Here is a 16,131-nt window from a genome sequence, read left to right on the forward strand (position 1 = left end):
TGATGATGGAATGTAGATTTATAACGGCATTTTTATGTCACATTCACGCGCCTCTGTTAAGTGGCGACTATGCTGCCATAATTTGTTATTAAAAAACACTCCTGGAGGTAAAATAGTGGCTAACATTATCGAGAGAGTTCGCCAGAATTAAATTAGATAATCGACTACTTAGAAGAAATGCTTATTTGTTAACCAGTGGTATTTTCAGTAATTTAATGTGATTTTCTTGCGCCCCCTTGTGTCCGAGCAAAGCATCACAGCTAATAACATAGATCGAAAAAGTAATATGAGCATTATAAAATATTTATTATGAAAACTGACAAGTATATAAGAACACAATATTAACCTTTCTTCACAATGTTTTGTAGCTGAAAATTAAAAAAGGCACTCATTTACGTAGTGCTTAGAGTGGTTATTCATGCCATCAGAAGTAAAATAGACATTTTGATGTATTAAAATTACTAATACTTTGTGGTTAAACATAATTGAAATATATGCTATGTGTCATAAGAATACACAGTACAGAGGTATCTATAAATATACCAGGTGACTCAGAGTTTGGTCAAGAACACATCTTTCATAATCTAACCTCAAAATCAAAAGAAAATTAGAAAAATGATATTTGCATGAACTGCAGTCTATTTTCTCATTACCACGAATGAGAGAAAAATAATAATGAATCGGATTAAAATTGTAACATTCATAATTCATAGTATTATTTGTTGTACTGACATTAATTTAAGCCTTAACTCTCATGATTAATAATTAACTCAAAAAGTATAATATGAAAATTAGAATTGGGGCGGAAAGTTTTTAATGGTCCTAAAAATAGGCTTATTTTTCTTTATGCAGAATATAATTTCTCTTTTTTTCTTTGTTTTTTGAGGGTGAAAATAATCTGCGCATGTTTTTGTGAGCTTCAACAGTATCTTCATACAAGATGTTGGCCTGATCACAACTGGTCCATTGCGGTTATTTCATCCACTTTAGTCGTGCTATTTATCCTTTCTTTTCTCTGCAGACCAAAAACCTAGAAACACAAGGGAAAATAAGTTATGATGAGTTACAATCCACATATTCACAGGTCAATCATACAGTGGCAGAAAAATCATTAGCAAATATGATTTTTTTTGCTCACCAGATCACATATTTGGAAAAGTAATTCTCATAATTGTGTTTGAGCCTTTGAATAATTATAATTAATTATATTTAACGATTTTAGTTAAGATTCTTATAAAACACCTGTCTTCTACCTCACGCACACACACACACACACACCTGTGTGCGGTGCTGTCTGTTCATAGTTTTGCAGAGCGAGATGAGATAATACCCAGCATCCGTTCCATGTCATTGGCCGAGGTAAGCCACGCCCCTCCGTCGGCGACCAGTATAGTTCCAGTGACGTATGAAGCAGCGCGGCTGGCCAGGAAAAGAACTGCATGTGCAATCTCCGTCTTATTGCCGGCTCTTTGCAACGGGATGCCGCGGAAAGCCCCTGCTGTCTCGGCATGAGAACCACCTGAAAGAAGAGGAGGATGAAAATTGATAGTGAAAAAGAAATAGAGACACAAAAATTTGGCTACACACACAACTGGTCTTACCCAGTCTACGGTATCCCTCTGTGCCGGAGATGGGCCCTGGGGCCACTGTGTTCACCCTCACTCCACTGGGGCCCCACTCGACTGCCAAGTGCCTTGTCATGGCATCTACAAACACACATACATATGCAGATAATTAGTCATTTTTTTCAGCCTATAGAATATCTCATATCCTTAAAGAGATAGCGCGTAGCTGTCAATGGAGGGACAGAAAGCTCTCAGATTTCATCAAAAAGATCTTCATTTGTGTCCTGAAGATGAACAAAAGTCATACAGGTCTTTTATCCAAAGTGATTTGGAGTAACATCACCCTTCATACTACCTTGATGTATTAATCTGAATACTATTGTTGTCTTATTGTTGTAACACTGTTAGTCCTATAATACTTAAATACTATATATTCTAACATTTATAAAAGCAATCATATGACTTAATAAAGCACTCAAACAGACACTTATACCATAACATCAACCAAAAAAGGACACTGACCATTTGCAGCCTTTGCTGACCCAGCATGCACCTGGAGAGCCTGACCTCTGTACCCCAGTGTGGCGGAAATGTTGACGATGGAGCCGCCATGATCCTGAGGGAGAAAAATAAAGCCACAGAGTATGAGACACTGACTATTAATCACTGATCGATACAAAGTGAGGAAAAAAGCCAAGATGCAAGATAGCTTGGTAATAAAAATTCTTGGTACGGCAAAGGTCAATGTACATCTTTACCTTGAACCATTTGTCAAACACCACTTTACTAGCGTTGAAAGTTCCCATGGTGTCGATCTCCATTACTGTCTTGAAAGCGTTAAATGACAAGGATGTAGCTGGGCACAAGAAATTACCTGCAGCATCTGAGAAAGAAAAATACAATCCACAAAACATACATAAATAATATATGCATGCATGTATGTATGTATGCATGCATGTATGTATGTATGCACGTGTGTATGTATGTATGCATGTATGTGTGTATGTATGTATGCATGAATGTATGTATGCACGTGTGTATGTATGTATGCATGCATGCATGTATGTATGTATGTATGCATGTACGTGTGTATGTATGTATGCACGTGTGTATGTATGCATGCATGTATGTATGTATGTATGCATGTACGTGTGTATGTATGCATGTATGTATGCATGTACGTGTGTATGTATGCATGCATGCATGTGTGTGTGTGTATATATATATATATATATTATTTTATTTTATTTTATTTTTTAAATATATATTGAAAACATATCCATGACTGTGACATGGCGTTGTTACGGCATGCATGTATTGAAGTTTTTTTTTAAATATGATAGTAATGGAAGAAACTGTCTATACTATAATTACTCTGAGTACTGCATTAAAGAAAACATTATTGATAAATGTAATTTTTCTGGAAAAGGAGTCCTGATGTAAGAGTACTAGTAGACGGCCTAACTACGTACACTATATTATGTAATCACATTAGAGAATGATAAAGAGAAACTTGGTCAGAGGGTGTTAGCTGGTCCATATCTATATCTATCTCAAGATCTCTTTGGTAATACACTGTACTGTATGTTTGTGGCATTATATGATTTTAAGGCACTGTGTTTGAGCCTTACTGTTAATAAGTATGTCAACACGTCCAAATGTCTTCAATGTTTCCTCCACGGCAGCAGTAATTGTCTCTGGTTGACGTACATCCATTACTATCGGCAAACATCGCTTGCCTGTAGCGCTGGTTAACTTCTTCGCTGCCTAAAACACACACACACACACACACACACACACACACACACACACACACACACACACACACAAAGATTAATAACTCTTCATCAAAGAAATTCCATAAATGAGTTTGGAGATTTGTTGAGACAGTACCTCAGAGAGTTTCTCCAGATTTCTGCTGGCAATGACCGTGTCACACCCATGCCTGAATGAATTGTTAAAGATAAATTAAAAAAATAAATAAACTTCAAATGACTTTTGCAAGAACATCAGAAAACATATTCAGATGAATTTGAAGATGCAGGCTTGAGAAAATGTTACCGAAAGTCACTCACAAAGGTTAAAGATCAATTTATAAATGTCATTATAAAAGGTGAGTGAGTGAGTGAGTGAGTGAGTGAGTGAGTGAGTGAGTGAGTGAGTGAGTGAGTGAGTGAGTGGGTGAGTGTGAGTGAGTGAAAGTGTCAGATTAAAAGTTCAGTCTTGACAAAGTGTTGACAGTGAGAAACTAGTGGAAAATCACAGAAAACTCACCGCATCAGAACTTCTGCTATTCTAAATCCAATACCTGAGCCTCCGCCGGTTATAAAGGCAACCTGATCACTGGGCAAACACACAAAAAACTATTATTATAAAAAGTATTATTATTATACTGTATGTATATATACGTATGATATATATATATGAAGAGTTCAGATGCAAAAGCCTCTAAGTGCCATCTGACATTTTCTTCTAGAATGATCATTTATAAAGCTTGTATATTTAAGTTAAGTAATTTCACTTAAATGACAATTAATAGGTAATTTGCATTGCAATTTAAGTGAAATTATTGAACTTAAATATACAAGCTTGATAAAAATGATAATTCTAAAAGAAAATTTCAGATGGCACTTAGAGGCTTTTGCATCTGAACTCTTCATATATATATATATATATATATATATATACACAATTACAAAAATAGAAATAATAAATACATAAATATGTATTTATTTATTAATATTCAAATACTATACTATATTCAAATACTATAAATACTGATACTATATATGCATATTAGAATGCCCTCATTAGTCTTTGAGCAATGTAGGGACTTCCAATGCAAAAATGAAAACTCAAAGGAGTTTATTGAGCTTACATGAGCAGATCAGGGCTGTAGATGTGTGTGTATGTGCGCAAACACTCATCAGTCCCGATGTCCTCTGGCGAAATACTGACCAGCTGAGGTTTCTCTGCCATGATGCTTCTAAAGAACCACACAAACCCATACAAACCATGTAAAAACTCATCTTTAGCTCACACCGCATTAGCAAATAACAGTTGAACTACTAAAAATCCACATCTACTAGAAGTAAGAAGTGATGGGGAAAGTCACAACGTCAGAGTTACATTACCCAAAATGTGAATCCGTTGACGATGAGCTCCCACGCTGTTAATGAAGTTTAAGCAAAAGTTGTTTTCATTCTGCACGATGGACTTCTGTACCTGGCGAGATGCGTGTGACGTCTAAGGAACGTGCAACGCACGGCATTATGGGAAATGTAGGCCAATATTACTAGCGGTAGCTGTGATGCCAATCGTAAAATACAAAGTTATGTATTATTTGACCGTTATGATAAAAAAGTGTTTACATTGTGCCCAGATAATAACCATAAATGCTCTCCTGAGCGACTTATCGCTTTAGGAACAAACAGTGTACGTTCCTTGAGATTAAACCTCATAAAAGTACTGATGGCATCAGAGTGATTAGCACATTCATGTACCATGGTATTTACATAAGGCAAAATAATATTAACGTACTACCATGGAGGTTGTATGATACTTTTTTTTGTTAGTGAAATATATAAAAAAAAAGTTAGAGGGAAGACCTACCTAGTTACATTTTAAAACATGATTAAAAAACAACACAGCCAATCGGTAAAAACCAAAGTAATCATTTTATTACATGGAATGTCAAGTTTTACATATACAAACTAAGACATTGTGACTACTCATTTGAATGGGTGCAAATGTATAGTTTATACAGAGACAGAAAACGTTTCATTTTGATGTTTTGCTTAACGATCGGGTCCATCACAGCATCTGGACGACCTGTTTGGCTCTCTGTTGCCTCTTTTCAGCATCTGCTGTATCTGCCTCTTCTCCTTGTCCTTCCCAACGCACAATCGCTTCAGCTTTCTGCAGCGTGGAGGATCGTGCCAATCCTTGTAGACCGTCAATATACGATAACAGCATCTCAAAATGATCATCAGACACCTGAGAGAGAGAGAGAAATGCAGAGGCATTTTTGCCACAAAAAAAATAATATGATCGCTGTGATTAGGAAAGCATGTGTTCCATGTTTTATTACTGTAAAAAGTGTGTAAAGCTGTAGATGATTGATGTTTCTCATACCTTCACGCTGTCATACATGTGTTGCAATAACCACGTTTGCCTGGCTTTATTAAACTTCCACGCTTCTCGTTTCTTAGACCAGCTAACAAACATAAAATAAATCAGTTAAAACAATATTTAACAATCTCTGATATAAAAAGGAAACATTTACACGTATGAAAAAAAAACTGTTTTTGTACTACCATGCGAGGTATTCCAGCGCCTGCGTCTCTGCAACATTTGTCTTCACCTTCTCCGGTTTTATGTTTTTGCCTTCTTCCTTCAGCTTCCTCTTCTCCTCCTTTTTCACAATCTTCTTCAACTTCCTCTCCAGCACTCGTCTCTCCTCAGGACTCAGTTCTTCCTCTCCATCGAGGCCGTTTTCATCCTCCACTCCAGAGGTGTTCACATCTCCAGAACTCTGAAAAATCACGTGCTGTTTAAAATTCACATCGCTTCAAGATTCATTGATAAATAGAAAGCTCTAAAGAACAGCATTTATTTGAAACCGAAGTCTTTTGAAACATTATAAATGTCTTTACTGTCACTTCTGATCAATTTAATGTGTCACTGTTGAATAGAAGACCCCAATAGACCCCAATTGGAATTTAGAATGGTATACACATGGCAAAGAAAGCAAAAAGCCATTTGTTTTATAGAACTGCTTAATTACATTAATTGCGTTTATTCCTGATTTTAATTGAGAAACAATTTCTGAATGATTATCATATTCAAATACCATTTACAAAATATTTATTCATAAAGCAGATGCTTTTATCATACGAGCTGAAAATAGTCAAAGTATACACTCTAAAAAAAATGCTGGGTTGTTTTAACTCAATTTTGGGTCAAATATGTACAAACTCATACATTGGATTAAAAATGCATTTTAAAAATGTAACCCAACGGCTGGGTTTGTCCATATTTGACCCAAAATTGGGTTAAAACAACCCAGCATTTTTTAGAGTGATACACACAATGTGAAGTTTAAGACGTTTAAGATAGAAGCTAGTATTATTTATACACTATTATAGTATTTTTTTAAAATATTTCGAATACTTTACCTTTTACTTTAATATTTTCAGGTTTGTTTTACATTTAGTTACATTTTGTTGTGCTTTTGTCAATTTTACTTAAAAAAAATAAAATAAAAAAAAAGATTTCTAGTTTTAGTTATTTTTAGCACTTCAACTTCAACTTATTTTATTTCAGTTTGTTGCCAAGACATACTTTTAAATTTTTTTTGTTTAAAGATTGACCTATTGTTAGTGTCACTAAACTTTGTAATTTTAATCTGGTCAAAAATAACTGAAGGAGATAAAAAATGACCAACACAGTTAACCAAGAAATGTATTAAATGTATTATATATATATATATATATATATATATATATATATATATATATATATATATATATATATATATAAAAATTTCTCCGGTTTTGAGAATTTGCCCATCACACACACACACACACTCAAATAATCGAGTTCTCCTTCACTGTGCAACTTTATATCATCAGAGGAGCTAATGGAGCATTTATCCATCATATTGTTTGGTGTAAACAAAGGCGGCCATTGTCCGTGTATAACCTGGCCCTCCTGTATTTACATATTTGTACATGAGACAGCGAGAATTCACCAGGAGAAACGTCTGCAGAACGAAGGAGGAGAAGGAGAAGAACGGAGGAAAAAAAAGAAACAACAACAAATGTCAGACTTCTACATTTGTTTCTCCATGACCTTAAAGGATATACACATGTATACAAGAACAAACCAGGACAACTTAATAAATATGGATAAAAGTATAATACAATACACACGGTAAGATCATAATTTTGACCATTTCATTTCAAACTATCAGTGGATTACTAGTGAAAATAGAAAATCAGAAAAATGCACATTAGTCAAATTCTGCAGGCAAATCCATTGTCTGTTGTAAAGAGCGTAGTGATGTTTAAAGTGCAGTTCGCATAGAAGGTACTTTCATACCAAGCAGCTTTCTGTTGGTCAGCGTGAAAAATTCACGTGAACGACTTGAAAATGTGTGAAATCTGCATGGGGAATATTTTCACGCTTTTGCAAAACTCCCAATCGCACGGATTCCTACTGGAATAACTGGATTTCGCCGAGCATAGTAAATGTGACTGCAACTAAAATTAGTATTAACTAATAATTTGTATATTTTTGATTTTACATTTAACATTAACAAATAATTAATAAATGCTGTAGAAGTATTGTTCACCATCAACTCGCCGAGCAACAGTAAATGTGACTGCAACTATTAAATACACATATTTTGAAACATGCATCAAGATCAGTAGTTTAACATCAATGTGCATGTGTCTTTGTGCATTTCAGTACTTGAAAAAGAGAAGAAAATGCAGAAAACTCCAGTATATTTCCACACTATGTGACAATGGAAGTGACAGAAGGGAAGATGATGGAAGATCCGATGACCTTTGACCCCACCGTTCGACCGAACCACTCCAGCCTGCACTGGCCAGTTATTGACGCCAACGAAACGAACTCCACTTCCCCGGACACCTACGCCATAAATCTTCTCCTCTCCTGCATCTACACGGTCCTGCTCTTCCCGCTCGGCCTCGTGGGTAACATCCTGATTCTGCTGGTGAACTTTGACCCTCGTCAACGGATGAGCCCCCCTGACCTCTACTTCACTAATTTGGCTCTGGCCGACCTGGTGCTGGTGCTGGACTCGCTCATCGAGGTGTTCAACCTGAGCGAGCACTACTACGACGACGCAGTGCTGTGCTCCTGCATGGCCATCTTCCTGCAGGTCAACATGTACAGCAGTGTGTTCTCTCTCACCTGGATGAGTCTGGATCGTTGCGTTGCGCTGACCGGCCTCAGCACGCGTGCGCTACCCGAAAACGTTTCCGTCTCACACCATTCGCGCGTCGCCCGTCGGGCTTGCGTGACCATTTGGGCGGCGGCCACCCTGTGCACGCTGATCCCATTCGCTACTGCGCACATGCATCACGGCTGGGGGCGTGGCTTCTGTTTTGCGGGTGTGGCCGAGGTGCAATGGCTGGAGGTGACGCTGGGATTCGCCTTGCCTTTTTGCGTGATGGGCGTCTGCTACACCCTGATCGCACGTGTGCTTCTGCGCTCCGATAGGCCGCAGCGAACCAAAGCCCTGCGCATGATCGTCGCGGCCGTGAGCGTGTTTTTTGTGTGCTGGCTTCCGGAGAATGTTTTCATCAGCGTGCATCTCCTGAGTGGCGACACTGAAGCCTCACGGCGGAGAGGAAACCACACATTATGGCAGCGCTACCCGCTGACGGGACACGTGGTGACCTTGGCGGCCTGCGCCAACAGCTGCCTGAACCCGCTCGTCTACAGCCTGCTGGGAAACACGTTCAGACAGAAACTGCAAGTGTTTGTCACACACCACGTGCGCTGCCAGCAGACATGCGGGCAGAATGTGAGCGCGACGCCACCCTGTCTATGCGGCGCTTGCACAAACGCGCATCATTCGTGCTCGCATGAGAATAAGGAGGAGGAAGAGCGTGACCTCAGGAGCGGCGAGGAGGGTCGAGAGTGTGTGTGTGACAGAGTGGGATAAACAGTCATGTTGTAATGACACAGGACAAGCTCTTGATTTTATCCACTATCTTTGACAGAAAATAATACTTATGTTAAGCAAGGATGCCTAAAAAGTGAACAGTAAAAACACTTATATTGATACAAAACATTTCTATTTCAAATAAACGCTGTTCTTTGATCTTTCTATTCATCAAACACTCCTGCTCATGATTTCAACTATAATATGAAGCAGCACGACTGTTTTCAACATTGATAATAATCAGAAATGTTTCTTGAGCTGCAAATCATCATATTAGAATGATTTCTGAAGGATCATGTGACACTGAAGACTGCTGAAAATTCAGCTTTGATCACAGGAATAAATTAAACTAGAAAATATTTCACAATATTACTGTTTTAATCTGTTAACATTAGTTAATGCACTGTGACTAACATGAATAAACAATGAACTGTAGTTTTATCAAGTAATATTAAAAAAAGATTAACCAATGCTGTAAACATATATTGCTTACAGTTCATGTTGAGTTCATTCAGCATCAACTCTCTGGACAGCATTACCCATCATTCCAAAACTTTGACAAACATAAAATATAAAAGAAAAGTATTTATCATTACCTTGTGTTTCTTTTTCTTTTTCTTCTTCTCCTTCATGTGATCTTCCTGCTTGTGTGTTTCCTCCATCGGTTCAGTGTCCTGCGGTTCCTCTGTGATGTTTTCTACAGGAACACATACCTGAAAACACACACACAAGAGAGACCATTTATATACATATCTGAATTTCAGCTCTTCATCAGCACTTGACACACAGCGATACGAACAGTAACGATTGCGTTGGTTTTACCGTATCAATTTAATCCTTTGGAAGTGCAGCAAAGTGGATTTGCTTTAGAAAGAAAACAGTTTCTTCTCGGCGTGTCAAAAACACGGACCAAACTCTTCCAGTCTCAGCTACAACTACAGCGTTTGAGGGGGCGGGGCAAAGTAGGTACTGTTTGCAGGCAGCCAATGAAAACCACAGGCTGGCATTATGCAAATTTGTTACAAACCTCCATAGGTTTGTGCAGGAAATAAGACTAAGAATTCCTGACGACTCGTTTCAGGCAATCTGTTCAGAATCGGTTCTTTATTGTAGGAGACAATAACTCGATTTATTGTGCACTTCGATACTTTGCAGACCTTTACAATCACAAACAGCTTTATTACACACTGCATTAAAAGGTAATATCCAAAGGGGTGCTTTAAAATTGAGAGCATAATTTATGTTGTAGAAAAAAAAAGTAGTGTTCACCACAGACATTATGTTGTACTCTAAAAAAGACATTTCTGAGAGAACCCATGCATGGATGATTCTCCTTCCAGGTGTGCCTACAAACTCACATCACATCTGAACAGCTGTATATGTGGACATAAACACGGTCGCCTGAGCAGATTACGACGTTGTTGGTATTATATAAGAATAATGATATAAGAGACATAACAGTATAATGAAAGTGACATACTGATTTATCCATTGGGAAAACAAGCTTTACAAAATTACATGTTACAGGATGTGTTCATATTAGACATGTAATATAATAATATTATATGCATATTATATAACTACTATAAACTTATCAAGTACATTATTATTATGTTGCCTTTATCATACATGCTAAACATAGACATATAGTGGTAAAAGATGGGAAGGAAGCAGTTAAACTGAACTCACCTCGGCTGTACTTTTCTTTCTCTTCTTCTGTTTCTTCTCTTCAGTAGTGTGTGTGTTTGCTGCTTCTTCCTGTGGCGTCACCGGATCTGATTCGGGAACAACAGCTTCAGAGTCCTGCTAATTCAAAACATCTATTAAAATATGTATTCACAGCATTTAAATAAAATCATACATAAAATATTAGCTCACAAACAGCAAATCAATTCTTCCAGAGAACCAAATGGATTAGAGAGGACTGGAAAACACGAATGCTTATGTGTCGTTTTAATAAAGAGATTCATGCATTTTACAGCACAAGTATTCAGCATCAACTCTCTGGACAGCATTACCCATCATTCCAAAACTTTGACAAACATAAAATATAAAAGAGAAGTATTTATCATTACCTGTTTCTTTTTCTTCTTCTTCTTCTCCTTCATGTGATCTTCCTGCTTGTGTGTTTCCTCCATCGGTTCAGTATCCTGCGGTTCCTCTGTGATGTTTTCTACAGGAACACACACCTGAAAACACACACACAAGAGAGATCATTTATATATATATGATCCAGAGAGAGCAGTAATCATCTATAGATATGAAACGGCTTCACAAATAGGTTGTGCATCAGTATTGTATCAATTACAACAAGAGACTGTTAAAAATAGATTTATTTGTCATTCAATCATTGCAGGAGATTTGTTCAAAAACTCTGATTCATCCAGTAATGAAACAAGTGAAGTCTTTATGAGTGAGTCATTGAATCATTCAGGAGATTTGTTCAAAAACTCTGATTCATCCAGTAATGAAACAAGTGAAGTCTTTATGAGTGAGTCATTGAATCATTCAGGAGATTTGTTCAAAAACACTGATTCATCCAGTAATAAAACAAGTGAAGTCTTTATGAGTGAGTCATTGAATCATTCAGGAGATTTGTTCAAAAACACTGATTCATCCAGTAATGAAACAAGTGAAGTCTTTATGAGTGAGTCATTGAATCATTCAGGAGATTTGTTCAAAAACTCTGATTCATCCAGTAATGAAACAAGTGAAGTCTTTATGAGTGAGTCATTGAATCATTCATTCAAACAGATTTTTTTTTTTTTTTTTACATCTAGGATTAATCTAATGAATTAAATATTTTTTAAATAGACTGCAGCCATTTACATTTTGTCAGAAACTCAAGTAAATTACGTTTTATTTCGTATAGTTGTCAAAATCGTGACCTCCGTTTTAAACAAACTAAATTGTGATACTCAATTTATCCAGAATCATGCAGCTCTAATATATATATATATATATATATATATATATATATATATATATACAAACTATATGGTGATTTATATTTATGATATTCATATGCAGTCATATAACACATCCTTTAAAAAGGGAAATCACTTTCACTCACTTCAGACTTCTTTTTCTTCTTGCGTATATTCTCTTCATGATCTCCATTTAATTGTGTACTTGTTTCAAGCCCCTTTATTTCCAAAAAACAAATAAATATAGTCATGAGTGCACAATATTAAACGCAGAGTAAGCTTCTAACATTAATTTAAACAATCATATATACATGCAGAATAACAGCCAGTTACCTCAGCTTTACTTTTCTTCTTCTTATGTTTGCGTATCTCAGTAGATTGAATCATCTGAATATTCTCCTCTGAAATGTTTTCTGTATCTTCACACACCTGAGAATTATCAAACAAATATTGACTTGTATGCATTATGAAAAAATGCATCTTCTGGCTTATTTGATATGTGGATCTATCAGTTATTATCCGACATTTGTTATTAGATCCACAGTCCAAATCCAAATGATAGAGTACTATTATAACCACACACCTCATCGTCAGCCTTTCTCTTCTTCTTTTTCTTGTTTCCATTCATCTCCTCCTTTCTCTCATCTTGAACACATGTGATTTCTTCTACATTGAGTTTGAGTTTCTTTTTCTTGTGAGAATCGAACTTAGGTACAAGAGCTTGACTCTTCGTCATGGCACCAGATCTGAGTGGAAAAGAATAGCACATGTTCATTTGGATTTGATTACAACATACATTTACTGTACAAAAGTGTATAATTTGTCCCAAAAGTGACAGACATTTATAATGTTACAAAAGATTTCTATTTCAAATAAACACTGTTCTTTTGAACTTTCTATTCAGCAAATAATAAAAAAATATATCATGGTTTCCACAAAAATATTAAGCAGCACAACTGTATTCAACATTTATAATAATAATCAGAAATGTGCAGCAAATCATCATATTAGAATGCTTTCTGAAGGATCATGTGACACTGAAGACTGAAGTAATGATGCTGAAAATCACAGGAATAAATTACATTTAAAAATATATTCAAGTTATTTTAAATTGTAATAATGTCACATTATTACTGTGTTTACTGTATGTTCAAATAAACGCAGCTTTAGTGAGCCTTCTTTCAAAAACATTTAATAAATCATACCACCCCCAAACTTTTGAACAATAGTGCATATAAACCAAATTAATCCAGACATATATCAAACTGTAAGTAAAAATAATCATAAACTGCTTCTTAGATACACAAACAAGATGTTGTTTTTGTAGGTAAATGATGATTTAATCGTATAGTAATATAGCAGTAGAAATGCATTCATGGACTTTAAGCCACCCAGCACACACAAACTAATTTACTAGTCGAGTAAGTTTATAGTTGCGTGTTAAGTTTACTTACAAGTCAAACAAAAAAATCTTCCAATGCTTCTTCAGATTCACGTGTGAACGGACAGCGCCATGAAAACGGAATCTGGACCACGCGTGATGACGTTGCTGGAGCTATGCAAAATATGCATCGCTGATTGGTTGATACTCAGAGCTCTGGGTAATGTAGTTTTTAAATTCTCCGTCACGTAATCTTAGAATACACTTTATTACATTTACACTTTATTAGAATACGATGATGTTTTTATAATATTTGTATTATGAGCAGCCCTATAGTATATTTGAAGTGATTAGACAAACTATTCTCTTAAAACGTCTAAAGATGAAAGCGGAACTACATTTCAGTTAATTGTAGTTTTCTCCCGGGTGGAGTTTACAGTAGCACTCGTTACATGACCTGGGAGAGTTACGTCTGATATGAAGAAGCTCTGAAGATGTCAAAAGCCTGCTTTCATTTATCTCGAATTTCTTTGAGTCACAATGTTTTTACAAGCCGGAGGAATGTGAATTTAAGGCAAGTGGATATTTTGTCCTTGTATAAATTATGAAATAACAATCATTCACCTCGATAGGGTTTGTGCTGTCAAATTGCTCTGCGTTGGACATTAATGAAGACAAACTTTTAGTTAATTGAGACATTTTTGTTGATCATTGAAATGTATTTCTTAAACAGATTTGTTTTTTTTCCGTTTAACACTCTTTAATGATCTCTTAAATTGTCAGCTGACCTTGGCTAGAGGGCTATCACTATCAGTGGTACATCATTATTTTTGACAAAAATAAGCACTGGCTGTATTTATAATATCGCTAATGTTGTGATATTTAAGCAGATCTTTAAAAGTAATGTGTTTTATTAAACGTCCATTACTTTTCAACCTGCAGACCATGTGCCACAAGGATGCTGTCCATTACATCACAGCTTTATGCAAAGTCCAGAAAACCTCCGGATGACGATGAGGATGATGAAGTGATATCCAAACCCATCAAGTTCTCAACAAGTAAAGCCAGTCACCGCAGCTGGAATGTGGACCGTTCCCTGGGGAGCAATTTCCAGCGTCCCTGGTGGAAAGTTGTACCCATCAGCATCTTTGGAGTGGGCTTCCTCCTCTGGTGCGTGTTCAGGAAGGAGACTGAGATGGACGAGTCTCTGGAGAAAAAACTGTACGAACATTTACCAGGACTGCTGTCCGATGAAGAACAGGAGCAAGTCGCTGACAAAAACAAACCATCATAGTGGCTTAAAAGACATTTTGCATTTGTGATGTTTATTTATCATTGAATGATGCCTTCAGAAGTAAAAACGCATTCTCCAAAGAGTCGGAAATCAAATTTGTTTATATATCAAACTGACCGTCCACACTACGAGTGCAGTGAACCTGTAGTTAGGTTTCTATTGAAAAGTCAGAAAGGAAGCTAATGGAGAAACTTCTGAATTGCAATTGTGGTGTTACTGCTGATTTAGGGATCAGGGAAACTCATGCTCGACCACATTGATAAAGTAATGCTTGATCTGTATAATAAAGTGTGTCAACTTATTTTAGTAGTTGGTTTTTACTTTAAGGCCTGGATTCACAGACAGGGCTTATATTAAGTGAGGATTAGGCATTAGTTCAACTAGGACATTTAAGTAGCTTTCATATACGTGCTTTAGAAGAAACATTACTGGTGTGCACCTTGAGACAAAACAATGGGTCTGACATTAAAGCTACACTGTGTAGGATTTTCTCCCATCTAGCGGTGAAATTGTATATGACTACCAACTGAATATTACTTTCTAGCCCCTCCCATTCCAAGGGCTTTTTAACTCCTACGGTGGCCGTATTATTTCAGATCAACAGGTGTTGTGCCGAATTTCGACCCCCGCCAAATTATTCCCCCCCTAGTATTGGTAGGTTTAGGATTAGTGGTGGGGGAGGGTTTAGGATTAGTGGTGGGGGAGGGTTTAGGATTAGGCAATCAGGTACTAGGCTTGTTCGACTTGAACCGGCGCTGCACAGACCGATCGGTTTATGACATCAAAGTACCGCGAGAGCAATTCAAAAGCATATAGGAGCCGTCTACTTTCTATTCGCTCTCGCGGTACTTTGATGTCATTCACCGATCAGTCTGTGCAGCGCCGGTTCAAGTCGAACAAGCCTAGTACCTGATTGCCTAATCCTAAACCCTCCCCCACCACTAATCCTAAACCTACCAATACTAGGGGGGGAATAATTTGGCGGGGGTCGAAATTCGGCACAACACTGGCAGTCGCGACTCTTGCGAGTAATCTCCCCCTCGCATTCGTCACGGTGCCACTGAGACCCTGTTTACACGAGAACGCTCGCGGGTGAAAACGTAAAAATATTTGATCAGATGTGCCTTTCGTTTAGATGGCGACGGCGTTTTGGGGGCTTAAAAACGCAAAAAAGTGAAACCACCCTCCAGAGTGGAAATCTTAAAAACGCTCCACCGTCGCGTTTCCGTCTAAACGGTAAAAACGCAAAAGTCTGCTAGACAGTG

At 37.0% G+C, this 16,131-nt stretch overlaps 4 protein-coding genes across 9 annotated transcripts; 2 read left to right on the forward strand and 2 right to left on the reverse strand.

Moving 5' to 3' along the window:
* Nucleotides 1–287: 287 nt before the first annotated feature.
* On the reverse strand, nucleotides 288–4,831 carry decr2 (2,4-dienoyl CoA reductase 2, peroxisomal). Of its 3 annotated transcripts, none has more exons than XM_084399405.1 (10): nucleotides 4,700–4,831; nucleotides 4,444–4,551; nucleotides 3,840–3,908; nucleotides 3,459–3,510; nucleotides 3,197–3,332; nucleotides 2,324–2,448; nucleotides 2,088–2,181; nucleotides 1,602–1,706; nucleotides 1,331–1,519; nucleotides 288–1,030 (listed from the first exon to the last, which is right to left on the reverse strand). In XM_084399405.1, exons 2-10 carry the CDS (start codon nucleotides 4,542–4,544, stop codon nucleotides 996–998), a joined length of 906 nt encoding a protein of 301 aa, XP_084255531.1. In that variant the 5' UTR covers nucleotides 4,545–4,551; nucleotides 4,700–4,831; the 3' UTR covers nucleotides 288–995. The 3 variants fall into 3 exon arrangements, with proteins under 3 accessions (XP_084255531.1, XP_084255532.1, XP_084255533.1); XM_084399406.1 differs by having other exon boundaries at nucleotides 1,279–1,519; XM_084399407.1 differs by having other exon boundaries at nucleotides 945–1,030; nucleotides 1,254–1,519; nucleotides 4,700–4,812.
* Nucleotides 4,832–5,218: 387 nt separating this feature from the next.
* chlsn (cholesin) lies at nucleotides 5,219–13,780 on the reverse strand. Of its 4 annotated transcripts, none has more exons than XM_084398131.1 (10): nucleotides 13,646–13,780; nucleotides 12,775–12,937; nucleotides 12,525–12,620; nucleotides 12,338–12,409; nucleotides 11,340–11,453; nucleotides 10,954–11,067; nucleotides 9,861–9,977; nucleotides 5,882–6,099; nucleotides 5,700–5,781; nucleotides 5,219–5,561 (listed from the first exon to the last, which is right to left on the reverse strand). In XM_084398131.1, exons 2-10 carry the CDS (start codon nucleotides 12,925–12,927, stop codon nucleotides 5,379–5,381), a joined length of 1,149 nt encoding a protein of 382 aa, XP_084254257.1. In that variant the 5' UTR covers nucleotides 12,928–12,937; nucleotides 13,646–13,780; the 3' UTR covers nucleotides 5,219–5,378. The 4 variants fall into 4 exon arrangements, with proteins under 4 accessions (XP_084254257.1, XP_084254260.1, XP_084254259.1 ...); XM_084398134.1 differs by having other exon boundaries at nucleotides 10,954–11,070; nucleotides 13,646–13,719; XM_084398133.1 differs by lacking the exon at nucleotides 12,338–12,409 and having other exon boundaries at nucleotides 13,646–13,725.
* Nucleotides 7,332–9,813, forward strand: LOC311283613 (G-protein coupled estrogen receptor 1-like). Its single transcript, XM_084398130.1, has 2 exons — nucleotides 7,332–7,499; nucleotides 8,037–9,813. The coding sequence occupies exon 2, from the start codon at nucleotides 8,095–8,097 to the stop codon at nucleotides 9,262–9,264; it is 1,170 nt and encodes a 389-aa protein (XP_084254256.1). The 5' UTR covers nucleotides 7,332–7,499; nucleotides 8,037–8,094; the 3' UTR covers nucleotides 9,265–9,813.
* Nucleotides 13,781–14,004: 224 nt separating the features above from the next.
* uqcc4 (ubiquinol-cytochrome c reductase complex assembly factor 4) lies at nucleotides 14,005–15,167 on the forward strand. The gene is made up of 2 exons (XM_084399375.1): nucleotides 14,005–14,146; nucleotides 14,515–15,167. Exons 1-2 carry the CDS (start codon nucleotides 14,067–14,069, stop codon nucleotides 14,864–14,866), a joined length of 432 nt encoding a protein of 143 aa, XP_084255501.1. The 5' UTR covers nucleotides 14,005–14,066; the 3' UTR covers nucleotides 14,867–15,167.
* Nucleotides 15,168–16,131: the final 964 nt, after the last annotated feature.

Source organism: Rutilus rutilus (assembly GCF_951802725.1).
Source record: "Rutilus rutilus genome assembly, chromosome: 24".
NCBI lineage: Eukaryota > Metazoa > Chordata > Actinopteri > Cypriniformes > Leuciscidae > Rutilus > Rutilus rutilus.

What these genes read in the sequence shown, in the direction of transcription:
- chlsn (XM_084398134.1), bottom strand. Translation starts at nt 12,927, where the DNA reads ATGACGAAGAGTCAAGCTCTTGTACCTAAGTTCGATTCTCACAAGAAA. An exon ending in AGAAGAAAAAGAAGTCTGAA is followed by an intron (nt 11,454 to 12,337) that starts GTGAGTGAAAGT and finishes GTGTGTTTTCAG; the next exon opens with GTGTGTGTTCCTGTAGAAAA. An exon ending in AGAAGAAGAAAAAGAAACAG is followed by an intron (nt 11,071 to 11,339) that starts GTAATGATAAAT and finishes GTTTTGAATTAG; the next exon opens with CAGGACTCTGAAGCTGTTGT.
- uqcc4 (XM_084399375.1), top strand. Translation starts at nt 14,067, where the DNA reads ATGTCAAAAGCCTGCTTTCATTTATCTCGAATTTCTTTGAGTCACAAT. An exon ending in CGGAGGAATGTGAATTTAAG is followed by an intron (nt 14,147 to 14,514) that starts GCAAGTGGATAT and finishes TTCAACCTGCAG; the next exon opens with ACCATGTGCCACAAGGATGC.
- LOC311283613 (XM_084398130.1), top strand. Translation starts at nt 8,095, where the DNA reads ATGGAAGTGACAGAAGGGAAGATGATGGAAGATCCGATGACCTTTGAC.
- decr2 (XM_084399405.1), bottom strand. Translation starts at nt 4,544, where the DNA reads ATGGCAGAGAAACCTCAGCTGGTCAGTATTTCGCCAGAGGACATCGGG. An exon ending in AGAGGGATACCGTAGACTGG is followed by an intron (nt 1,520 to 1,601) that starts GTAAGACCAGTT and finishes CTCTTCTTTCAG; the next exon opens with GTGGTTCTCATGCCGAGACA. An exon ending in TGACATGGAACGGATGCTGG is followed by an intron (nt 1,031 to 1,330) that starts GTATTATCTCAT and finishes TTGTGTTTCTAG; the next exon opens with GTTTTTGGTCTGCAGAGAAA.